General features: G+C 31.1%; 1 protein-coding gene across 4 annotated transcripts in view; it reads right to left on the reverse strand.

Annotated features, from left to right (window-relative positions):
• Positions 1 to 778: 778 nt before the first annotated feature.
• LOC143251916 (26S proteasome regulatory subunit 8) overlaps positions 779 to 27,144 on the reverse strand; it is a 291,595-nt gene continuing 265,229 nt past the window's right edge. For 2 of the 4 annotated variants that reach the window (XM_076503279.1, XM_076503281.1), the window contains exons 8-11: positions 25,072 to 25,225; positions 9,550 to 9,693; positions 5,224 to 5,421; positions 779 to 1,000 (exon numbers count right to left, since the gene is read on the reverse strand). In XM_076503279.1, coding sequence (XP_076359394.1) covers positions 947 to 1,000; positions 5,224 to 5,421; positions 9,550 to 9,693; positions 25,072 to 25,225 — 550 coding nt within the window. In that variant the 3' untranslated portion in view covers positions 779 to 946. The remainder of the gene's footprint in view (positions 1,001 to 5,223; positions 5,422 to 9,549; positions 9,694 to 25,071; positions 25,226 to 27,144) is intronic. The other 2 variants (XM_076503280.1, XM_076503282.1) reach the window with 1 other exon arrangement.

Below are 27,144 nucleotides of genomic sequence, written 5' to 3' on the forward strand. Positions count from 1 at the left end.
TCCAAGTTGAACTTGAAATAAGGAATCCAATTTGATGATAATGCTCGTACATTAGGCACAACTTGGAGTAAATTCAGGGTATTTCAATAAAGCCATGTTCTTAGTATCATTAATTAAGCAACTGTCAACCTCTTAAGCTTCTGCTATGACCTTTTTACATTTAGTTTTCAATATAGATACAAAATACTTTAGCTGCAATTTGATAAGGAATCATAATAGTTGGTCGTAAACTGAGCAGACAGACACTTTAAATACAGCTACAGACATAATACTGTGCTTAGCTTACTGAACATATATGAAGGTGGTTCAAAACAGTTCCCGAATACCTCTGTGTGTCATATGGAAACTTCCACGCTTCTTTTGCTTGGATGTTAAGCTTGTGATGCATTAATGTATTTCACTTATCTAATCACTTTTTGCAGGTCCAGTGCTAAAAGAGTGTGGAAAGTGCCTTCTTTCTAGCCAATAAAATGTCCAAAAATTTCAGGTCAAATTAAGAAAAAGTGAATTGGATATTAGTTAAACAAAATGTCCACTACTAGCTTGTCAGGAGACCTGTTAGCGCTTGAAAAAAACAGCATGTATGTTATAAACCAATGTTAAAAAAAAGCCAAGACACAACCATACTACCCCAGAATGTATACAAACACTTTCACAATACTTATTAGTGTATTATTATAAAGATTGTTGTAATGCTAAAATAAATCTTTGTCCTGCAGTTAATTAGAAGTTTTATATTCTATTATAACTGCAACAAATCTACACTGAATATTCTAAATTTGGAAATAATTTACATTTTATTAGAACTTGCTAAATACAACTGTCATAGAAGTTCAAAAATGTAGAATTGAAAAAAAAAAAGTTTCATTTTCATGAGAGTTAGTTCAAATAACCTCAAAACCTGGGTATTTAGACTTGAGTGGGAGGAGAGTCCTGAAATGTAATCTCATTTCCAGAGCTTTTTAATTGACATGTTCTTTTCAGAATCCTTCTGCATGACCTGCAAAAAGTCAGAATAAACATTTTAAAAATAGCCTTAACATTCACTTAATTTGATCTTGTATTCCAAAATAGATAATGCATAAATAAAGTTATAATTAGACTATTAACAATGTAGCACATACAAAAGAACCAAACTGTGCTTAATTTAGTGATGTTAACTTATATATCAGCACATTGGCTGTTTTTACACAAATACATCATTATTTATTTTAATGATGTTGCAAATTTAAATTATAAGTGAAAACTCAACAGTTTGAGCGATAAATCGATCTTCATAAATTAAGGTCTACAAAAATATGATATGCATCTCCCTGATGTCAAATATTGTAAATATACACCCCTCTAACAAGTAGAAACTTGCAATTACAAAATGTTTGAAAGCAAAGAAAACTTGTGTCAACCACATAATGTCCACCATATCCTGTGCTGACAAGGCCTTCTGTCCAATACCAGGACTGATCAAGCTGACTGGAGTAAGACACACACAATAGTGATCGAGGTGCCATATTATAATCACTTTTAATGAACAACTGTTACAGTGTGAGCTGGATTAAATAAGCGAACTGTAATTATTATCCTTTTAAGTCATTTACAAATCAAATTTTAGGGTAAGAATTAATAATAATTTTATTCTAGGATAACCAGATTAAGAACTATAAACATCTATTTACCAGCCAAGAAAACAGTTTCACTTGGAGTAGAAATTACAATCGCAATAAATATAACAAGGAAGCTACATGTATATCCTGTCAAGTTTAAACTGTTACTTAGGTACAGATACAGTTAAAATCTTATCAGAAGCATATGAACTATAAGTAGAAGTTAAGTCACAAATAAAGTTACTGACTTAATTAATTTATTAAATGTAAAACTGTAAAATTAGTTACTTATATGAACTTATGTTTGCAGAGTATTTTTTAGATTTTTTGCAGAAAAAATAATGAATAATTTAGTGATAAAATAAACATCAAGTGCTTCATGCATTAATCCATTTGATACCTACAGACTACGTATAAAACCTTTTACCTTATTCTATACTCAAAGAGACAAGACAGGATCTTGTAATTTTATATACTTCTGCTATTGTAATGGAACTGAATATAATGAGATAATCATATACAACTTTTTATAGCTGAATTTATATGAAAATGATAAAATAAAATTCAGTTGAACAAGATAATCTGAAACAAATATGTATATCCCTGAGTTTATATAAATACAAAAAGAAAATCAAATAAAGGAGGTAACCATATATTAATCCCAAATTTATATATTATACATCAGTTTCTAGTGTTTAAAAAATTGAAATTAATATGATAACCATACACCAGTCTCTAGGTTTATGTAACAATGACATCACAAAGACATTCACTCTGATGGTATGATCATACAAGTATTTAGCTCTCAATTCATATGTACATAACACTATAAAGAAATTGGAAGTGGAAGGATAACCCTACATGAATATCTAATCCTGAGTTCATATAAACACACTACCTTAATGAGGTAATGAAATACCAATCTCCTAGTTTATATAACTGGATTAAAAAGAAATTTAAACAAAATATTCATATAGTAGTCTTTAACTCTGAGTTATGAACACAATATCACTATAATGGAGCAATATTGTGGTCATCTGTATATTTATCAAGCTATATGACTAAAATAATAAATACAATTGCACTACCTATAGTGCTAAAATACAAGATCTTAATGCCAGGAGTGGTAATTGAGGCTCATAAGATATAATTCCATCTACTGAATGGAACCACGAACAAAAATCCATAAAAACTTTACACTTTGGTTTGTGTAATAACCATTTCTTTATGACAGGACACAATTTTACCTATTCTCTTCACAACCTTCACTAGGGCTGCATGCAAGGGTTTGATTATATCTTCATTGATGAAATGTTTAAAATACTACAAAAAACTGGAGTTCTTTAAAAAACATATTCCATTTTTCAATAAAGGGAAGTATTTTTAACATAGAGAAACATTACAGTTTGACGTGTCAAAATCTTGATCTCTGTACGTTGAATCAGCATGATCCAAACACTTTTCTAATGCATTAGTTACCAGAAAAATTCTTGTTAGTAAATGTTCACTTTTTTCTTTCACAATTTCTTACAATGAAGAATGCTACATTACCAATTACCAGCACAAACAGCTAATCTGTCAGACATTTACAGCTGCTCAGAAAGAGACACTTAAAAGAAATTATATTATCACATACCAGTATCTACTTCTAATTTTACATAAACACACTAGTTTAAAGTATTTCAAACTATTAAAATAAAGATACAACAATTTCCTAGCTTACATAACGATCATAAATTAGATCTGGGCAGTTAGAGATACTTGCAAATCAATTAACATGTACACTCAACACTCCACCCATCTCATACAAACAGTTGTACGGTAACTTCATACTTTTCTCAACGTTTGTGTAATTTGTATTTATCTTCCTGTTTTATTTAATATTTTCTTGTTTTAATTTTTTGTTAGTTTTGGAACAGTAGTAACCAGAACAAACTAATTTCATGACAATCAGTTTAATTGAAAGGGTGATTAATCAATTGTCGCAATAATCAAAAACAATCATAATAACAACTAATTTCTATTAGTTGCTTATTTTTGTGTTTCAATAATCAAAAATAGTAATTTTGATTAATCAGTTTATGAGACAGTAACTGGTGTATTCAGTGGTCACTGGTAATCAGATGTATTGATTAATTCACTTAGCTCTGAAGGAAATACAATCTAATGACAATCATACATATTTAACTCAGACTATCATTTACCTATCTCCAAATCTGAGTTTATATAAAAACTATATCATAAAGCAATTCAATCTAATGACATAAGCATACATAAAATTTAATTTTGAATATATGTATATGCATGAAACTATAAAGAAAGTTAAACTAACATGGTAACTGTAAATCAGTCTCTAACTCTGATTTTGTACAAACATGATGCCAAAGAGAAAAGCTAATGAGACAATCATACACGGTATCTAAGTCCAGATTTACATAAACAAGATATCATAAAGAAATTGAAATAACATGATAATCCCCACACAAAATGTATCCAACTTTAATATGCTATTTGAATGAAATTTGAATAAACAAAATAATCATACCTCAATCTCTGATTTTATATAAAAAATATATCATAAAGCAATCAGATCTATAGAGTTAATTAAAAGTTAAATATATGTTTTTATGTAAACATAATACAATAAAGAAATAATCCTAAACCAAATTCTATCTCTTAAATTTTTATAATTATAAACTTAATCAAGTGAAAAATCATACACCAATATGATACCAAAAATGAATTCAAGCTAATGAGTTAATCACATATCCATATTTAAGCATGATACTATAAGGAAATTAAGACCAATGAGATAATACATAAATCTCCCAGTTTATATAATAAACAAGGTATCACAAAAAAAAATTCAAACTACCCATATACACCAACCTTCAATTTTATACAGGGTATTCGGAAAGTCACTGTGCAGTTTTGTATGTCAATAAATATATAAGTGCACAGTGACTTTCCGAACACCCTGTATAAATATACCATAAAGAAATTTAAAGTTATGATGTATTATAGATGAATTTCTAAATAAAGAGTTGGTAATAACAAACACACCATAAATAAATTCAAATTCACAAGATAATCCCCACACGTCAGTTTGTATAAACAGAATACAATGAAACATTCATCATATTTACATTATAACAGACAAATCTGAGTTTATATAAATGTCACATCATAAGAACTTTGAACTAATAAGATAATACTTTATCCTCAAATTTAGATAAATTATAAAAGTTTTTTTTTTTAATTTTGGGTAAAGCTACACAAGGGCTATCAGCGCTAGCCATCCCTAATTTAGCAGTGTAAGACTAGAGAGAAGGCAGCTAGTCATCTCCACCCAGCATCAACTGTTGGGCTACTCTTTTACCAACAAATAATGGGATTGACTGTGACATTATAATGCCCCTACGACTGAAAGGCGAGCATGTTTGGTGCGACTGGGAATCAAACCTCACGACCCACAGATTACAAGTTGAACACCTTAACCCACCTGGCCATGCTGGGCCAAATTATAAAGGAATTTCAACTCGTAGGCTACAATATATAACCCCATTTTCTGACTCATTCATCATAATTTGCTTATTAAACTAAAAAACAAATTCCTTCTTACCTTAGCAACAGCCATTTCAAAGTCTTCCTGTGTGACATGAACTCTACGTTCTCTGAGTGCATACATTCCTGCTTCAGTACAAACTCCCTTCACTTCAGCTCCAGATGCACCAGGCATAGTCTCAGCTATTTTCCTTAGATTTATACCTCTTGTCAAGTTCATTTTACGTGAGTGAATTTTTAAGATATCAAGTCGAGCCTATTGGGAAGGGGAGATTTTTTTAATAACCTCTTTGAAGATATATAAAAATAACTTAGAAAAACTAACAAAATCTTCAAATTACTTTCATGTTTTCATGATTTTTAAACTCATTATTTCATTAAATTATTTTAACGTCATATTCTAAATAACCAAAAAAAGACAAAAATATGCAAATTCAGAATTACAAAATAATCTCACTTCATATTAAGATGTTTTATACCAATAAATGTGTGTCATATAAAAGTTAAGAGCTTTAAGAAAGTTTCTGTCTGCACTAAAGAATCAAGTCCCAAATTCTTGTAATACTTTAAATCAATTTGTTCACCAACTAAAGTGTAGCTACATATTTGTGCATCCAAATGTTCTACATTACAGATTCTAACATTTTTATTTTACATAATTTCACATCCTTATTAAAACTGCTTCTATTAGAACTTACTCATGATGGAACTTGTAAATTCTGAAAAGTCCAATTCAAAAATGATGTTTCTGTTTATTATTACTGTTTGTCTCCTTCCTAAAAACCTGTTGCAAGTGTCTTAACACAGCTGTGTAGCAATTACCTTTTACACTTATTTCAAACACTGTAAAATGAGATCCATCCCAACTTTCAAACCACAAACCATAATATGAATATCTTCCTCAGCTTACTTCTCTCTTATTATCTTTAATTTTCAAAAGATAAAATTTTATACTGAATGAAAAAGTGATCCAAATGAGAAACTGGAAAACAACATACCACAGAACAAATACTATCACCTAATTAGTCTCATTAACTACCTCAAGGTTAAAACTACCTCTTCTCTTATATGGATCTTCAGAAACACTGTATACAAATATATAGATGTAATTTCACAGTACAAGTCGTTAGTTATGCCTTATTTGGAGTACTGTGTTCAGCTTGGCCTCCTTACCTTAAGGCAGACACTGAAGTGTTAGAAGCAGTTGGATGGAAAGGTTGTCATACAACATTGGACTTCCTTAAACTATTTTCTTTTCAAAAAAGAAATTATAGGGGAATTGATTGAGATGTTTAAGATTGTTAAGTAAAGAGACAGTGTTAATGCATTATCTTTTTCAATTAGTGGCAGGACTAATGAACATCTATATTTTGGCAGGGTGGGAGTTACCTTCAACTAAGGCAGTTCTATCTGATAGTGTGTTTGACCTTCAGAATGGGTTACCTTTAGATGTAGTGGACACAGTAAAGTTAAAAAAGTTGTAAAGGAATAACTGGTAAACACTCAAAAAATAAGGGTGGCTCAAAGTTCTTATTATTGAGGTTTAGTCTAGTGAGATGGAATGACCTAGATAAACCAACAGATTCTTAAATTTTATATATAAAATAACCATAAATTTTTAACCCACAAACACGCTGCATATTTTTAAAAGGATCCTGGGGTACAAGCTACAATGTGAGATTATGAAATGTATCCTAGGTTTTGGAGGTGACTATTAAAGTAGGACCCACATTGCAGTGGGGGGACACGGTCTATCAGTCTTAATCTCCAATTCACTTGTCTCCCATAAGAAGATTAGAAATTAGGAGAGTGAGATGCAGGTGCTCAAGCCCACAACGTCCCACGTCTATATCACGCTTCACTTCCTGCAGTTAAAATAAGGTCATTTAAGAGAGTGGCACTACTTTATGTGGATGTACCACATTGAGCCACATATAAAAGCATGACAGTCACAGTAATCTTAGTATACTGATATGGTTCAGAGTTGTTTTAATTAGTGCCTCTACCACACTTGGGACAGGTATGCAAACTTCAAGATGCAAGTTTTAACTTACCTATCCCCAAATGGTAGTACCTTATTTTCCTTATTTTTTATTTGTTGTTTTCTTTCATTCTTTTATGTTTATTTTTTTCTTACTTTAACTTGGGAGAGCATTCACCATTCCACAACTGTCTGCAGGCAGTGGAAGGTGATACAGATGTGGGATGTTGTGGGCTTGAGCACCCACATCTCGCTCTCCTGATTTCTAATCTTCCCATGTGAGACCAGCAAAATGGAGGTTAAGACTGATAGATGGTGTATCCCCACTACAATGTGGATCCAACTTCCACAGTCACCTCCAAAACCTAGTGCACATTTTATAATCCCACATAGTAGCTTGTACCCTAGGATCCTTTTAAAGATATGCAGCATATTTTGTTTAATTTTAATGTGTTTTGTTTATGGCTTAAAAAACTATGATTATAATTAATCAGAGGTTTGGATTTGCTGTTTTGAATGCAGTCCTTCCTCATGATTTTGTTCACTTATTTAACTACATTTAAATGTATTTATTTAATTTCACTATATATATATATATATCAATTCACATCTTCCATTTAAAGGAGAAACTAATGAACAACTAGATTTACAATTATTTAAAAATAATGGTACAAAATAATTTAACACTTGCTACAGGCTTGGTTGAACAGGCTGAGTTTGTGACACAAAACTGATCTTTAGTTTCCACAATGTAACTTTCACTGTGTTTTGTGTATCCTCAAATTTTTGCAAGCTTTCAGTAAGCATAAAAGATTTTTTGTAGACAAAAAATAAGAATTTTTAATGAAGTATTTTTGCTAAACATTTTTCTACAGACAGTTCTAAGTATAACATGATTTTCATGTTAAGATTAAAATTACCATTTTTCCATTTGGTAACTGTCATGTATCATTTTTATTGTCTCTGAGACCTCCTAAATAAATTTCAAATATTTTTTTCAATAAATTTTATCAGTTATTTTCTCTATCCTCACAAGGTTGGTCAATTTCACCAGTTGAACTGTGTTTAACTAATAATCCCACTACAGAAGTTATAAATCAAATGGCAAACATAGCTCACATTACTCTACTATATTATATAACACATTGGTTACTTACAAGCCTACCTTATGAAAAACAATAATTTTTTTCTTTATTTTACCTAATATAACCTAAAAAGATTCTAATTTTTGCATTTCAACTACTTTTATAATGTTAATTAAAGAAAAAAATATGAAATACAATACTGACCTTTCTTCTGTTGATTAAACTTAACCTTACCATCTTTGTTCTGATGGTTCTATTGCACTAAATAATTTTTATATAATTAAATAATCAACCAAAGAACATTGAATAATAACAGAATATAAACAATGCCCTGTAACTGTTATAAAATTTCTGGCTTTCTAACGGGTTTGGTAAGAGTTGTTAAAAATTCTGCTATGCTCATTGACGAATTTCTCATGGGAAAACATTAGAACTGGAAGCAGAATAGACAACTCTCTAAATGAAAAACAACATCATATGATAAATCATTTAATTTATTAAAACCCTGTCTTTCTATTGGTTATAAATGATAGAATATTAAACACCAGAGTGAACAGCTGGTAATTTGTAAAAGAGAAGTCAGCGTGGCAAGAAATGTCCCGATTTTCTAGCTCATGGCTCCAAATAAGATTGAAGGCTATAAAGGTTATAAAAATTAAGTTTTGCCTGAGTAATACAATTACAGCAATGAGTAACTTATGTTACATTACATATTTCATGAAGGAATGGTAAATAAATTAGAGAAGGAAAATATCACAATTCTTATACTATGGGAAATTGATTGAGGATTTGTTTTAATATTACCTTATAAAAATTAAGAACTTGAAATTTATATATATAGCACTAAAATTAGATTATTAGCTACATTTTTATGCCTAGTATATCTGTAAATCATGATAATAAAGCAGTGTTTTGGTTTTAGTTTTGTGCAAGGCTACATAAGGGCTATCTGCACTAGCCATCCCTAATTTAGCAGTATAAGATGAAAGGGAAAGCAACTAATCATCACCACCCACCACCAACTCTTGGGCTACTTTTTTACCAATGAATAGTGGGATTGACCGTCAAGTTCTAATGCCCCCATGGCTGAAAGGGTGGTCATGTTTAGTGTGATGGGGGTTTGAACCCGTGACCCATAAAGTAGCATAATTAAATTTTCAATGCAAGCAAGTAAAACCTTGTGAGGAGCAGAAAAATATTTAATATAATCAAAGAGGAACATCTTACCTCTTCAATTTAATATAATCACCTGTGTCAAAGAGGAACATCTTACCTCTTCAATTTAATATAATCATATGTGACAAGAGGAACATCTTACCTCTTCATTAGGAGGATAATCATGTGTGACAGAGGAACATCTTACCTCTTCATTAGGAGGAGGAAATTCTATTTTCCTGTCAATTCTACCAGGCCTCAATAGTGCAGGGTCTAAAATATCAATTCTATTTGTTGCCATAATGACCTATAACAAACAAAAGTAGAAACTGGCAATTACTGATATGTCTCAAACAGACAAAAATTCACTACAACATTCAAATAGTTTATTTTATTTTTTTAGCAGAATTAATGAAATAAAAACCACTGCGATACATCAGCTAACAACTCACCTTCAGGAATAGAAATAGCACTATTAGAGTAAAAAGTATTGAATTTAATTATAATGACTGTATTCTGTGAGTAACAAATTTCATCAGCCTTTGGCTTTTACAGATCAGGAAGTATTGTTAAGAAGTAAAACAAAGAGAGGAATAATTAACAGTGATATCTTGATACGGAATGTGGATATAACAATAATTAACAGTGATATCTTGATACGGAATGTGGATATAACAATAACTAACAGTGATATCTTGATACAGAATGTGGATATAACAATAACTAACAGTGATATCTTGATACGGAATGTGGATATAACAATAATTAACAGTGATATCTTGATACGGAATGTGGATATAACAATAATTAACAGTGATATCTTGATACGAAATGTGGATATAACAATAATTAACAGTGATATCTTGATACGGAATGTGGATATAACAATAATTAACAGTGATATCTTGATACGGAATGTGGATATAACAATAATTAACAGTGATATCTTGATACAGAATGTGGATGGAACAATAATTAACAGTGATATCTTGATACGGAATGTGGATGGAACAATAATTAACAGTTATATCTTGATACGGAATGTGGATATAACAATAATTAACAGTGATATCTTGATACGGAATGTGGATATAACAATAATTAACAGGGATATCTTGATACAGAATGTGGATATAACAATAATTAACAGGGATATCTTGATACGGAATGTGGATATAACAATAATTAACAGGGATATCTTGATACGTAATGTGGATATAACAATAATTAACAGTGATATCTTGATACGGAATGTGGATATAACAATAATTAACAGTGATATCTTGATACGGAATGTGGATATAACAATAATTAACAGTGATATCTTGATACGGAATGTGGATATAACAACAATTAACAGTGATATCTTGATACGGAATGTGGATATAACAATAATTAACAGTGATATCTTGATAAGGAATGTGGATATAACAATAATTAACAGTGATATCTTGATAAGGAATGTGAATAGAATAGTACGTGGGGGTAAATAAGGAGAAAATAATCATATTATGCTACCTAAAGGTACGAGTGAAAAATAAAACTGAAAGAGCAGGAGATAAAATAAAGGAGACTAGTAGAGATGCAGATTTGTGATGTAAGTCGAGGCTAATGATGTGGGGAGAGGTAAGCCAGATGAAATAATATAAGTACAAGGGGTTGATAGGCATTTAAAGTAGAAGACCATAACTGAATTTCATCAGGGATATTGCTCAGAATTAACTGTGGGCATGATGTTACAATTAGGTTGATCGGGCTAAATGTTAGGCTTAAGCAAGTATGTAAGGATGAGCAGATTGGCTGATTGGACATGAAGGAACAGTTCAGTGAAGGGAGGTTTTTGGAGTGGATGGTTTACATTTAAGTAGATAGGGACTGGCTTATTTACTAAGACTATTAACTTAGCTATAAAGGAAATTTTAAACCAGGACTAGACAGTGGTGAAGGCCAGAAAAAAATAAATGTATAAAGAACAAGAAGAAAAGAAAAGTTTAGCATAAGAAATGAGTAGAGAAGTAGTTATAAGGGTTAACTGTTATTGTAATGCTAGAAGGAAAAGGAACAAAATAGGTTAATTTAAAGAAGTAGTAGTAATGAAGGATTTTGATATAATGGGAACAACTGAAATGTGATTAAATAAAGATGATTTTGATGACAGATCTGTCTTTTAAATATGGGATTAAAGGTTATTTAACAAAGTAGTAATGAGAAGGGGAGGGGCAGCTTCATGTGTGAAATGTTACATCCTGTAAGATGGTTGGTAAGGGTATTATAAACTTTAATTAAAGTAGAAAACAACATATTGGCCTTCTTATGTCATCTTCAGGGTGACCTGAGAAGGCTGAAACGTTGTTCTGTGTTTTGTTTTAATTAAAGTTTTTAATACCTAACCAGTCATCTTTAGAATACATTCTCAATATTTTCTTAAGGCTTGATTAAAAATTGCACTGGTATACACCTCGGCTGAAGCACTAACGTACAACAGCCAAATGATCATATGAAACAAATTTTTCATAAGTTATCATTGTATCTTTTTTGAAAACAAAAATAATTAAAGATATTCTTGTTCATGCAAAAGTGAATTACACTCTACCACAAAATGATTGTTATCCATGTAATAATATAGTTGTCTAGCCTGCACGTTCATAAAAACTAAAGACTTTTTCCAAAAAATATAATAAAAAATGTTAAAGTTACTAAAGAAATTATCTGATCAACATTATTTACCTTCTATACTGTAACAATCGTGAGCACAAGTTATAATTTCCATTTCAGAAAGTTACAAGTTTTGTATTTTCACGTGTTGTGTGGATCCTTTATTTTACCCCTAATCTTTCTCAATATTTATTTATGATAATACTTTTTATTTGTTTTTATCTATTTATGATTTTAATCAATCTACACATCACATTATTTAACTTTAACAATTCTCAGTATATAAAGTGTCTGAAAACCCTGGAACTACAGACACTTCAACAAATTGTACAGAATATGTTCTGTTCTTTAATTCAAAATGAATTGTACAGAATATGTTCTGTCCTTTAATTCAAAATGAATTGTACAGAATATGTTCTGTCCTTTAATTCAAAATAAATTGTACAGAATATGTTCTGTTCTTTAATTCAAAATGAATTGTACAGAATACGTTCCGTCCTTTAATTCAAAATGAATTGTACAGAATACGTTCCGTCCTTTAATTCAAAATGAATTGTACAGAATACGTTCTGTCCTTTAATTCAAAATGAATTGTACAGAATACGTTCTGTCCTTTAATTTAAAATGAATTGTACAGAATCGTTCTGTCCTTTAATTCAAAATGAATTGTACAGAATACGTTCTGTCCTTTAATTCAAAATGAATTGTACAGAATACGTTCTGTCCTTTAATTCAAAATGAATTGTACAGAATACGTTCTGTCCTTTAATTCAAAATGAATTGTACAGAATATGTTCTGCCCTTTAATTCAAAATGAATTGTACAGAATATGTTCTGTCCTTTAATTCAAAATGAATTGTACAGAATATGTTCCGTCCTTTAATTCAAAATGAATTGTACAGAATACGTTCTGTCCTTTAATTCAAAATGAATTGTACAGAATACGTTCTGTCCTTTAATTTAAAATGAATTGTACAGAATACGTTCTGTCCTTTAATTCAAAATGAATTGTACAGAATACGTTCTGTCCTTTAATTCAAAATGAATTGTACAGAATATGTTCTGTCCTTTAATTCAAAATGAATTGTACAGAATATGTTCTGTCCTTTAATTCAAAATGAATTGTACAGAATATGTTCTGCCCTTTAATTCAAAATGAATTGTACAGAATATGTTATGTCCTTTAATTCAAAATGAATTGTACAGAATATGTTATGTCCTTTAATTCAAAATGAATTGTACAGAATATGTTCTGTCCTTTAATTCAAAATGAATTGTACAGAATATGTTCTGTCCTTTAATTCAAAATGAATTGTACAGAATATGTTCTGTTCTTTAATTCAAAATGAATTGTACAGAATATGTTCTGTCCTTTAATTCAAAATGAATTGTACAGAATATGTTCTGTCCTTTAATTCAAAATGAATTGTACAGAATATGTTCTGTCCTTTAATTCAACATGAATTGTACAGAATATGTTCTGTCCTTTAATTCGACATGAATTTTGATTAAAGCAGGAAGAACTTCACCTCCTCATGCTTTGATAGTGCCTTACTCAGTCACACATCAAGAAAATCATCCATGATTCTAGACTTTTCAAACACCCTGTAGTTTTTCTTGACATTTTTTTTTCCTTTTTTAAAACAAAACTGACTTTTTTTAATTTCTAACATCAAGTTTCCTGTCATATTGCACAACAGAAGCGAGTTACCGCGTGCAACAACTGACTAGAAATTAATCAAAACATTTCTGGGCTGTTATAAAGTCTGCATTACTTAGTCATCCATAATTTACACCTGGTGAATAAAGGTCTGCATTTTGAAAGCACACTGATTGAAGGACTTCTTATTTATAACATTCATACAATCCTCAAAGTTCAAAAGGTAATCCTAACTCCTTGTAAAGTTGTAGTGTTTGCCATCAGCTATATAGTCTTTATTGTGTATTTGAAATGTTGTTCCTGTTTATAATTACGGCCATACAGTTTACTTCTTACCAAATTCATAAATTACATCAATGTTAAAACATATATATATTTATCTGCTTCAACCAAGTTATAAATTATTACAGTATTCTGCAGCTTTTGTTCACTTCTTCATGCTCAGAGCATATGGGTAAGCCATGTTTACAAACTGTTAAACATTTTCTATAGATTCATAGAGGTTAAACAATAATTAACAAAGACTCTTTGAGTCAACCATACAATGTAAAGTATTCCATATCTATTGGTTCCTCAACTCTCTTGCAAGGAACCTAACAGAGTCTGCTGAAGGAAAAACCAAAAAGAACTAGAAGACATACAATGATTTTCCCTTTTGGTAAATGGATAATTTTCCTATTAGACTTTGGCTGAGGGCGTGATGTTACCATAACATGATTTATATAAAGATCTTTGCAAAGCCATCATTTAATGAGAACTGCGAGGACAAGCAACAGGAGATTTTCATTAAACATTGCATATATCACAGAAGACAGATGTCAAAATGCATCAGATTCAAAACTTACTGGATATATCACAGAAGACAGATGTCAAAATGCATCAGATTCAAAACTTACTGTATATATCACAGAAGACAGATGTCAAAATGCATCAGATTCAAAACTTTCTGTATATATCACAGAAGACAGATGTCAAAATGCATCAGATTCAAAACTTACTGTATATATCACAGAAGACAGATGTCAAAATGCATCAGATTCAAAACTTACTGTATATATCACAGAAGACAGATGTCAAAATGCATCAGATTCAAAACTTACTGTATATATCACAGAAGACAGATGTCAAAATGCATCAGATTCAAAACTTACTGTATATATCACAGAAGACAGATGTCAAAATGCATCAGATTCAAAACTTACTGTATATATCACAGAAGACAGATGTCAAAATGCATCAGATTCAAAACTTACTGTATATATCACAGAAGACAGATGTCAAAATGCATCAGATTCAAAACTTACTGTATATATCACAGAAGACAGATGTCAAAATGCATCAGATTCAAAACTTACTGTATATATCACAGAAGACAGATGTCAAAATGCATCAGATTCAAAACTTACTGTATATATCACAGAAGACAGATGTCAAAATGCATCAGATTCAAAACTTACTGTATATATCACAGAAGACAGATGTCAAAATGCATCAGATTCAAAACTTACTGTATATATCACAGAAGACAGATGTCAAAATGCATCAGATTCAAAACTTACTGTATATATCACAGAAGACAGATGTCAAAATGCATCAGATTCAAAACTTACTGTATATATCACAGAAGACAGATGTCAAAATGCATCAGATTCAAAACTTTCTGTATTTATCACAGAAGACAGATGTCAAAATGCATCAGATTCAAAACTTACTGTATATATCACAGAAGACAGATGTCAAAATGCATCAGATTCAAAACTTACTGTATATATCACAGAAGACAGATGTCAAAATGCATCAGATTCAAAACTTACTGTATATATCACAGAAGACAGATGTCAAAATGCATCAGATTCAAAACTTACTGTATATATCACAGAAGACAGATGTCAAAATGCATCAGATTCAAAACTTACTGTATATATCACAGAAGACAGATGTCAAAATGCATCAGATTCAAAACTTACTGTATATATCACAGAAGACAGATGTCAAAATGCATCAGATTCAAAACTTACTGTATATATCACAGAAGACAGATTCAAAATGCATCAGATTCAAAACTTACTGTATATATCACAGAAGACAGATGTCAAAATGCATCAGATTCAAAACTTACTGTATATATCACAGAAGACAGATGTCAAAATGCATCAGATTCAAAACTTACTGTATATATCACAGAAGACAGATGTCAAAATGCATCAGATTCAAAACTTACTGTATATATCACAGAAGACAGATGTCAAAATGCATCAGATTCAAAACTTACTGTATATATCACAGAAGACAGATGTCAAAATGCATCAGATTCAAAACTTACTGTATATATCACAGAAGACAGATGTCAAAATGCATCAGATTCAAAACTTACTGTATATATCACAGAAGACAGATGTCAAAATGCATCAGATTCAAAACTTACTGTATATATCACAGAAGACAGATGTCAAAATGCATCAGATTCAAAACTTACTGTATATATCACAGAAGACAGATGTCAAAATGCATCAGATTCAAAACTTACTGTATATATCACAGAAGACAGATGTCAAAATGCATCAGATTCAAAACTTACTGTATATATCACAGAAGACAGATGTCAAAATGCATCAGATTCAAAACTTACTGTATATATCACAGAAGACAGATGTCAAAATGCATCAGATTCAAAACTTACTGTATATATCACAGAAGACAGATGTCAAAATGCATCAGATTCAAAACTTACTGTATATATCACAGAAGACAGATGTCAAAATGCATCAGATTCAAAACTTACTGTATATATCACAGAAGACAGATGTCAAAATGCATCAGATTCAAAACTTACTGTATATATCACAGAAGACAGATGTCAAAATGCATCAGATTCAAAACTTACTGTATATATCACAGAAGACAGATGTCAAAATGCATCAGATTCAAAACTTACTGTATATATCACAGAAGACAGATGTCAAAATGCATCAGATTCAAAACTTACTGTATATATCACAGAAGACAGATGTCAAAATGCATCAGATTCAAAACTTACTGTATATATCACAGAAGACAGATGTCAAAATGCATCAGATTCAAAACTTACTGTATATATCACAGAAGACAGATGTCAAAATGCATCAGATTCAAAACTTACTGTATATATCACAGAAGACAGATGTCAAAATGCATCAGATTCAAAACTTATATATCTGTATATATCACAGAAGACAGATGTCAAAATGCATCAGATTCAAAACTTACTGTATATATCACAGAAGACAGATGTCAAAATGCATCAGATTCAAAACTTACTGTATATATCACAGAAGACAGATGTCAAAATGCATCAGATTCAAAACTTACTGTATATATCACAGAAGACAGATGTCAAAATGCATCAGATTCAAAACTTACTGTATATATCACAGAAGACAGATGTCAAAATGCATCAGATTCAAAACTTACTGTATATATCACAGAAGACAGATGTCAAAATGCATCAGATTCAAAACTTACTGTATATATCACAGAAGACAGATGTCAAAATGCATCAGATTCAAAACTTACTGTATATATCACAGAAGACAGATGTCAAAATGCATCAGATTCAAAACTTACTGTATATATCACAGAAGACAGATGTCAAAATGCATCAGATTCAAAACTTACTGTATATATCACAGAAGACAGATGTCAAAATGCATCAGATTCAAAACTTACTGTATATATCACAGAAGACAGATGTCAAAATGCATCAGATTCAAAACTTACTGTATATATCACAGAAGACAGATGTCAAAATGCATCAGATTCAAAACTTACTGTATATATCACAGAAGACAGATGTCAAAATGCATCAGATTCAAAACTTACTGTATATATCACAGAAGACAGATGTCAAAATGCATCAGATTCAAAACTTACTGTATATATCACAGAAGACAGATGTCAAAATGCATCAGATTCAAAACTTACTGTATATATCACAGAAGACAGATGTCAAAATGCATCAGATTCAAAACTTACTGTATATATCACAGAAGACAGATGTCAAAATGCATCAGATTCAAAACTTACTGTATATATCACAGAAGACAGATGTCAAAATGCATCAGATTCAAAACTTACTGTATATATCACAGAAGACAGATGTCAAAATGCATCAGATTCAAAACTTACTGTATATATCACAGAAGACAGATGTCAAAATGCATCAGATTCAAAACTTACTGTATATATCACAGAAGACAGATGTCAAAATGCATCAGATTCAAAACTTACTGTATATATCACAGAAGACAGATGTCAAAATGCATCAGATTCAAAACTTACTGTATATATCACAGAAGACAGATGTCAAAATGCATCAGATTCAAAACTTACTGTATATATCACAGAAGACAGATGTCAAAATGCATCAGATTCAAAACTTACTGTATATATCACAGAAGACAGATGTCAAAATGCATCAGATTCAAAACTTACTGTATATATCACAGAAGACAGATGTCAAAATGCATCAGATTCAAAACTTACTGTATATATCACAGAAGACAGATGTCAAAATGCATCAGATTCAAAACTTACTGTATATATCACAGAAGACAGATGTCAAAATGCATCAGATTCAAAACTTACTGTATATATCACAGAAGACAGATGTCAAAATGCATCAGATTCAAAACTTACTGTATATATCACAGAAGACAGATGTCAAAATGCATCAGATTCAAAACTTACTGTATATATCACAGAAGACAGATGTCAAAATGCATCAGATTCAAAACTTACTGTATATATCACAGAAGACAGATGTCAAAATGCATCAGATTCAAAACTTACTGTATATATCACAGAAGACAGATGTCAAAATGCATCAGATTCAAAACTTACTGTATATATCACAGAAGACAGATGTCAAAATGCATCAGATTCAAAACTTACTGTATATATCACAGAAGACAGATGTCAAAATGCATCAGATTCAAAACTTACTGTATATATCACAGAAGACAGATGTCAAAATGCATCAGATTCAAAACTTACTGTATATATCACAGAAGACAGATGTCAAAATGCATCAGATTCAAAACTTATATCTGTATATATCACAGAAGACAGATGTCAAAATGCATCAGATTCAAAACTTACTGTATATATCACAGAAGACAGATGTCAAAATGCATCAGATTCAAAACTTACTGTATATATCACAGAAGACAGATGTCAAAATGCATCAGATTCAAAACTTACTGTATATATCACAGAAGACAGATGTCAAAATGCATCAGATTCAAAACTTACTGTATATATCAGAAGACAGATGTCAAAATGCATCAGATTCAAAACTTACTGTATATATCACAGAAGACAGATGTCAAAATGCATCAGATTCAAAACTTACTGTATATATCACAGAAGACAGATGTCAAAATGCATCAGATTCAAAACTTACTGTATATATCACAGAAGACAGATGTCAAAATGCATCAGATTCAAAACTTACTGTATATATCACAGAAGACAGATGTCAAAATGCATCAGATTCAAAACTTACTGTATATATCACAGAAGACAGATGTCAAAATGCATCAGATTCAAAACTTACTGTATATATCACAGAAGACAGATGTCAAAATGCATCAGATTCAAAACTTACTGTATATATCACAGAAGACAGATGTCAAAATGCATCAGATTCAAAACTTACTGTATATATCACAGAAGACAGATGTCAAAATGCATCAGATTCAAAACTTACTGTATATATCACAGAAGACAGATGTCAAAATGCATCAGATTCAAAACTTACTGTATATATCACAGAAGACAGATGTCAAAATGCATCAGATTCAAAACTTACTGTATATATCACAGAAGACAGATGTCAAAATGCATCAGATTCAAAACTTACTGTATATATCACAGAAGACAGATGTCAAAATGCATCAGATTCAAAACTTACTGTATATATCACAGAAGACAGATGTCAAAATGCATCAGATTCAAAACTTACTGTATATATCACAGAAGACAGATGTCAAAATGCATCAGATTCAAAACTTACTGTATATATCACAGAAGACAGATGTCAAAATGCATCAGATTCAAAACTTACTGTATATATCACAGAAGACAGATGTCAAAATGCATCAGATTCAAAACTTTCTGTATATATCACAGAAGACAGATGTCAAAATGCATCAGATTCAAAACTTTCTGTATATATCACAGAAGACAGATGTCAAAATGCATCAGATTCAAAACTTACTGTATATATCACAGAAGACAGATGTCAAAATGCATCAGATTCAAAACTTACTGTATATATCACAGAAGACAGATGTCAAAATGCATCAGATTCAAAACTTACTGTATATATCACAGAAGACAGATGTCAAAATGCATCAGATTCAAAACTTACTGTATATATCACAGAAGACAGATGTCAAAATGCATCAGATTCAAAACTTTCTGTATATATCACAGAAGACAGATGTCAAAATGCATCAGATTCAAAACTTTCTGTATATATCACAGAAGACAGATGTCAAAATGCATCAGATTCAAAACTTACTGTATATATCACAGAAGACAGATGTCAAAATGCATCAGATTCAAAACTTACTGTATATATCACAGAAGACAGATGTCAAAATGCATCAGATTCAAAACTTACTGTATATATCACAGAAGACAGATGTCAAAATGCATCAGATTCAAAACTTACTGTATATATCACAGAAGACAGATGTCAAAATGCATCAGATTCAAAACTTACTGTATATATCACAGAAGACAGATGTCAAAATGCATCAGATTCAAAACTTACTGTATATATCACAGAAGACAGATGTCAAAATGCATCAGATTCAAAACTTACTGTATATATCACAGAAGACAGATGTCAAAATGCATCAGATTCAAAACTTACTGTATATATCACAGAAGACAGATGTCAAAATGCATCAGATTCAAAACTTACTGTATATATCACAGAAGACAGATGTCAAAATGCATCAGATTCAAAACTTACTGTATATATCACAGAAGACAGATGTCAAAATGCATCAGATTCAAAACTTTCTGTATATATCACAGAAGACAGATGTCAAAATGCATCAGATTCAAAACTTACTGTATATATCACAGAAGACAGATGTCAAAATGCATCAGATTCAAAACTTACTGTATATATCACAGAAGACAGATGTCAAAATGCATCAGATTCAAAACTTACTGTATATATCACAGAAGACAGATGTCAAAATGCATCAGATTCAAAACTTTCTGTATATATCACAGAAGACAGATGTCAAAATGCATCAGATTCAAAACTTACTGTATATATCACAGAAGACAGATGTCAAAATGCATCAGATTCAAAACTTTCTGGCAAATGTAAAGTACCAAAATATTCAATATGTTACCATAGCAACAACAGTGGATGCAATCACAGCAGTGTAATAGATGCAGAGAAAGAAAGCACTAAAGGTGCCACAGAAAATGTTCCATTAGCTCTTTCAAACATGTTAAATAAATTAATCAAAGCATGCCTACTTGCAGACCAAGTAGGTTTCCAGAATCGTCTGGAGACACGGACAACCAATGAGGAAGCAGGCGTTTGTTGTTTTGCTTGCTGAAACTAAGAGAATCAACTGTGAGAATCAAAGCTAACATTTTCCTAAACTGAAAATGTATTTTCAGTAATACTTGCCTCTGCTATTTTTCAATCTCCAGGGTTTCCACTCTTTGTTCATCTAAGCACTGAGAACACTTGCTCCAGTCATTTATATTCAGCTTTAATGCCTTAAGCAAATTCTAATTTGCAGATTTTTCCAATGATTCCAATGTGCTCTCTATCTAACTACTGTATACAAGTATCCTGATACTGTTATCACTTTTTCATAATAGAAATTGCCTTTTAGTAAGGAGATAGGTGGAAGAGTGTCAGTGTAAGTATTACTGAAATATTATTTCTGTTTAAAAAATATGTTAACTTCTAAAACATACTTACCATTTGTTGTCAACATAGCTATAATCCCACAGTTAGAAGGTCAAGGACCTGGTGCAGGCATGATCCATATAGCAAACATCTGCACAAAACAGAAATGTACCAAGACAAAAAATGGAACAACAAAGGTGGAACATCATGAGTAATCATCAGCATAGGCCAGTCCCAATCAGACAGTTGAGATTCCACAACTCATGATTGGAATTAGAGGGTTGTGGTATCTAAATCCCACATCGGTGGTTAGGGCTATTGGACCACAATGTTATATATATACTTTGATTGAATCCCAACTTTGAAGTAAAAATGTATTCTCAAGACAGCAGGTGTGGGTATTAAAACTTTAATTAAGATAAAGTGCAGAACAATGTTTCATCTTTCTTAGGTCATCTTCAGGACAAAACTTTGTTCCGTACTTTATTTTAATTAAAGTTTTAACACTCATACCAGCCATCTTGAGAATACATGAATCCAAACCTATAGCCATACTGATGTATTTTGAACCTCTAGAAGCATAAGAAATGAAGCAACACCAAAGAGGACAAACTTTCTCCTTTCCTTGAAAAGTTCAAAAGTCAACATTTCAAGCTTGGAATGAATAGAACTCATCCAGTCTGGAATTATGAATATTCGTCCTCACATGACAACCAAGTGGACAAGGAGGATTCTGTTTGCCCCTGGAATTATGAAAAGGAAGCTGAACCTGTGCTAAGCAAAAGACCTAGGATGGGACCACTTGATGTTAGGAATTAAGAGGAGACAGTGAACTACCTTCCATAAACAATATACTAGAGCACCACTGATCAAAGAATTATGAAAAGAAAGTTGAACCTGTACTCAAAAAAAGATTTAGGAATGGAACCACCTGATGTCAAGAATTATGAAAAGATAGTGGACCACCTTCCATAAACAATGTACTACAGCATCATTGATAAGAAAGGTCTTGCACTCATCAACCAGATAGGTTCATGTTACATCTGAAATGAAATTACAATGTGCCACTCCTACTGACATCTGCAGAAAAACACATCCAGGGACCCTAGTAGAAGAGTCCAAAACTTCACTCTCTTCTCCAAGAGTGGAAGAACACACTCAAACACTCTGGAGGAAAAGCTTCTGTCCATCACCCCAACAACTGAAAGCTAGAGATAGCAAAGACTCCTAAGCTCCACTAGTAAGAGTATGGGGTGGATCCTGAGGAACAAAGCTTTGGAAATTGTGCAATATGTGAACCAAGTTTCTTACATTTTTTTAAAAGCAAGCTGATCCTGACTTATTCATCCTGAAGATTGACAGATATGGACTGAATCTCCCCTTTCGTTTTACTCATGATTTTCCATCAACCATGGTCCATAAGATAATGCCATCTGGATAGATGCCTAGGTGGTATTATAGAAAACCCCTGTTTCAACACAGTCTGTTACAACCTGTAATAATTATAGTGAAAATGATTGATAGTGTGGAATTGAAAAGAGAAAAAATACCTGCGTGGGCAACACTAGCCTCAGTGCAGGATCCAGTGAAAGATAAAGGAGCCCCTGGAAATACAAGAGCAAATCACTAAGGAAAATATCACTGGTTAATGTCCAACAGGTATGGTCAAAATAGTTACAGGGAGGTAATTCAAAACCATCAGCAGAGAAAACTGTCAGTTCATGTAAATAATGAAATACAAAAGTACTAGGAAGAGTCCACCAAACCTCATTAATGCCTTCCAGAGGGGTAATTCATCAAGGTGGTTTATGACATTGAGAAAAATCTGCTGAGATATGACATGCAAAACATTCCTCTCCTGTAATGATAATTTGTGAATTTATATACCATCAGTATGGTTTATTTTTTAATTAAGCAATGTATAAATATAAACAAAAATATGTACATAACTTTAAAAATGCCAACAATGTTCAGAGTCACAACATTGATATTGAATAAGTATAACACTCTACTGATAGAAACCCATGCTGAACGCATTGTTGAGAAACTGATTACATTATCAGAATGAGGAGCTTATATGCAGTACCTGGATAAGAGGTGCCCTGAAGTTGCCAGAGAAAGTTGCAAAATAGAATTTCTTTAAGACATTCAAGTGAGGTATAAGAGATTGGAGCAAGAATTCTCAAGAAATAACTACTGTGTCAACAGATGACATGCATGTTTTGGAAACCAGATTTTTAGCACTATAAACCCTCAAACTCATCAGATTTACGACTGAGCAGACAGGGGGGGCAAAACAGTGAAAGTGGTCAGTGCTGGGAATATTGTAAACTGGTCACCTTAATCTGTAGAAAAAGCAACAGCAAACAGATATCTCAGGATCTGGATGTACAAAGTTTACAGATTTTATCATCTTATGTCAACACCATTTTGTTACCAAAATTAAACAATTGATTAGGGTGATTCAGATAATTGTTCTTTAATAATAATACTAATGTTGGATAATTGTGATCTTTCTTTTAATAAGATCATGATCATAGTATACTGTATGAAAACTGCTGTTTACATCTCCTCACTCAAGAGTAAATGTCAAACATCATTCTCAAGTCTAATTTTTCTCAACCAGAGTTTGACTACGTACACTGGTTGAAAACTTCTTTACATCTTCTCACCCACAGAACAACTCTCAAACTACAATGTTTCCTTTACCCACATTTCAAAGGTTTTATTACATAATTCTCAAAAGAACTTGAAACACTAAAATAATGGATTATGTTATGATAGGCTTAACAAATTTAAACAAACTATAATTAGTTATACTTAGTAAAAACCTGGTGCTTATTGAAAAAATAATAATTTCAGACACTGTGAAAATCTTCAAAAGTTAAACATTTACAAAACTAAGACAATTATACACACACATACACATTACATTATTAATACACCAAATTTATAATTCTTTCTTACCACATTACATTATTAATGCACCAAATTTATAATTCTTTCTTACCACATTACATTATTAATGCACCAAATTTATAATTCTTTCTTACCACATTACATTATTAATACACCAAATTTATAATTCTTTCTTACCACATTACATTATTAATACACCAAATTTATAATTATTTCTTACCACATTACATTATTAATACACCAAATTTATAATTATTTCTTACCACATTACATTATTAATACACCAAATTTATAATTCTTTCTTACCACATTACATTATTAATGCACCAAATTTATAATTCTTTCTTACCACATTACATTATTAATGCACCAAATTTATAATTCTTTCTTACCACATTACATTATTAATGCACCAAATTTATAATTCTTTCTTACCACATTACATTATTAATGCACCAAATTTATAATTATTTCTTACCACATTACATTATTAATACACCAAATTTATAATTCTTTCTTACCTTTATGTTTTTGGTGGCTTCAAAGCCATCAAGCTGATTCAAAAGTTCCAACATTGTTCTCTGAACCTCACTATCTCCACCTGACCCAGCCTCAATTCTTGATGATCCAATAGAGTCAATTTCATCCATGAAGATTATAGATGGTGCATGCTCTCTGTAAAAACAAACAAACCATAAAGCATACACGTGTAAGCATTAATGGTGAAAGTCAAGAGTGCAATCTTCTTTAAATAAAAACAATCCATCAAGTACACAAATTTACAATATTCATGAAGGTTATAAAAGTACATACTTCCTACTACAATATTCATGAAGGTTATAAAAGTATATACTTCCTACTACAATATTCATGAAAGTTATAAAAGTACATACTTCCTACTACAATATTCATGAAGGTTATAAAAGTACATACTTCCTACTACAATATTCATGAAGGTTATAAAAGTACATACTTCCTACTACAATATTCATGAAGGTAATAAAAGTACATACTTCCTACTACAATATTTATGAAGGTTATAAAAGTACATACTTCCTACTACAATATTCATGAAGGTTATAAAAGTACATACTTCCTACTACAATATTCATGAAGGTTATAAATGTACATACTTCCTTAATAAGAAATCCATCAAATATAAAAACCTACATCATACATGAATATTACAGTCTAAAGGGAAAAACTCATCATATGCACAAGGTCTACATCATCAAGAAGAATGTGGATGGGATACAATCCATAAATCAACCACCAAATACTACAAACCTTAGATTAACCCTTTTGGTGTGATTGGCGACCACAGTCAACTTGAAGGCTTAGCGCGACAGGCGACCTTCATTTATTCCTGTTACTCTAATGTATTGAATTTAACATATATAGTATTGGGTACAATCACTGAATATTTCAGGGACTTTTTTTGAGTTATTGCCAAGATATCATGCTTTTAGTACTGATACCGTAATTAGTTGAAGTATCAAACATATATATTCAGCACCGTGCCAAACATTAAAAATTGTTATTCAGTGCTGAAAGGGTTAAACTTAATAATTACATGTATCACTTGTATGGCTTTATAAAAACAAGTGAATGTTTGATAATATTTGTTGACAGGGAAATGTCCAACAGAATGAAAGACAAACGTTTATTAATTTTTTTTTATTATTATTCATATTTTATATTCAGAAAGTGGTATCTCTATTAACATATAAATATGAATTTTATCCAGTAAGGGAAAACTTGCTGTGATTAACTTATTTAAACCTAAAGAAAGGGAAACAAGTACAATTTCAGAATGTTGGAACGAATGTTTTCAACCTCACATATTTCACAATCTGTCACTAGAAACTTAGCATAACAACTATTAAATGTTTTAGTACTTTACATAAAACATAAAGTATACATAATTACACAGTATCCCATTACACGATGCATAACCAACAACTTGATAGACTTTAACACACGCTTTTTCTACTGACCAGACCCATTCTTTAACTGTAGCTTAATCAGTATTTTTACTATTCTTACACTGTCATAGTAATTTTACAGCATAAATAACTGTAATAATATGAAGATTGTGTTTACAAGTTAGAACAGCCCACACTGTTGAAAACATGGTTTACATAAAATAACTTACTATTAAAACTAATACAAATATTATCATATATCTTATAAAATATTCTTTTATTTCTTTTTGATTTTATGTTATTTTCAAAATGTTTCAAGCTCATCTGACATCAGTCATCTTCAGAAATGGTATTCCCTCTCCTCCAAATCTTCTACATTAAACTGTCACAAAAGGTTTCACAACATAAGATATGCCACACTATTAATTACTCGATACAAGAAACAAGTAACTAGGAGATACGATTTGACTGTAACCTCAATGCAAGATACAAGTTGAATGAAACCCAACTAAAACTTGATTACAGAAACTAACTGGTACTGCAACCTCATGTAACCTACACAATGTGTTAATCCAAATAGAACTGGACTACAGAAAATATAATATGAAAAACCAATACAACTGTAACCTTAAAGCAAAACACACATGTGAAACTCAACAATAATCTCAA

Source organism: Tachypleus tridentatus, chromosome 6 (genome assembly GCF_004210375.1).
Source record: "Tachypleus tridentatus isolate NWPU-2018 chromosome 6, ASM421037v1, whole genome shotgun sequence".
In the NCBI taxonomy this organism is placed as follows: domain Eukaryota; kingdom Metazoa; phylum Arthropoda; class Merostomata; order Xiphosura; family Limulidae; genus Tachypleus; species Tachypleus tridentatus.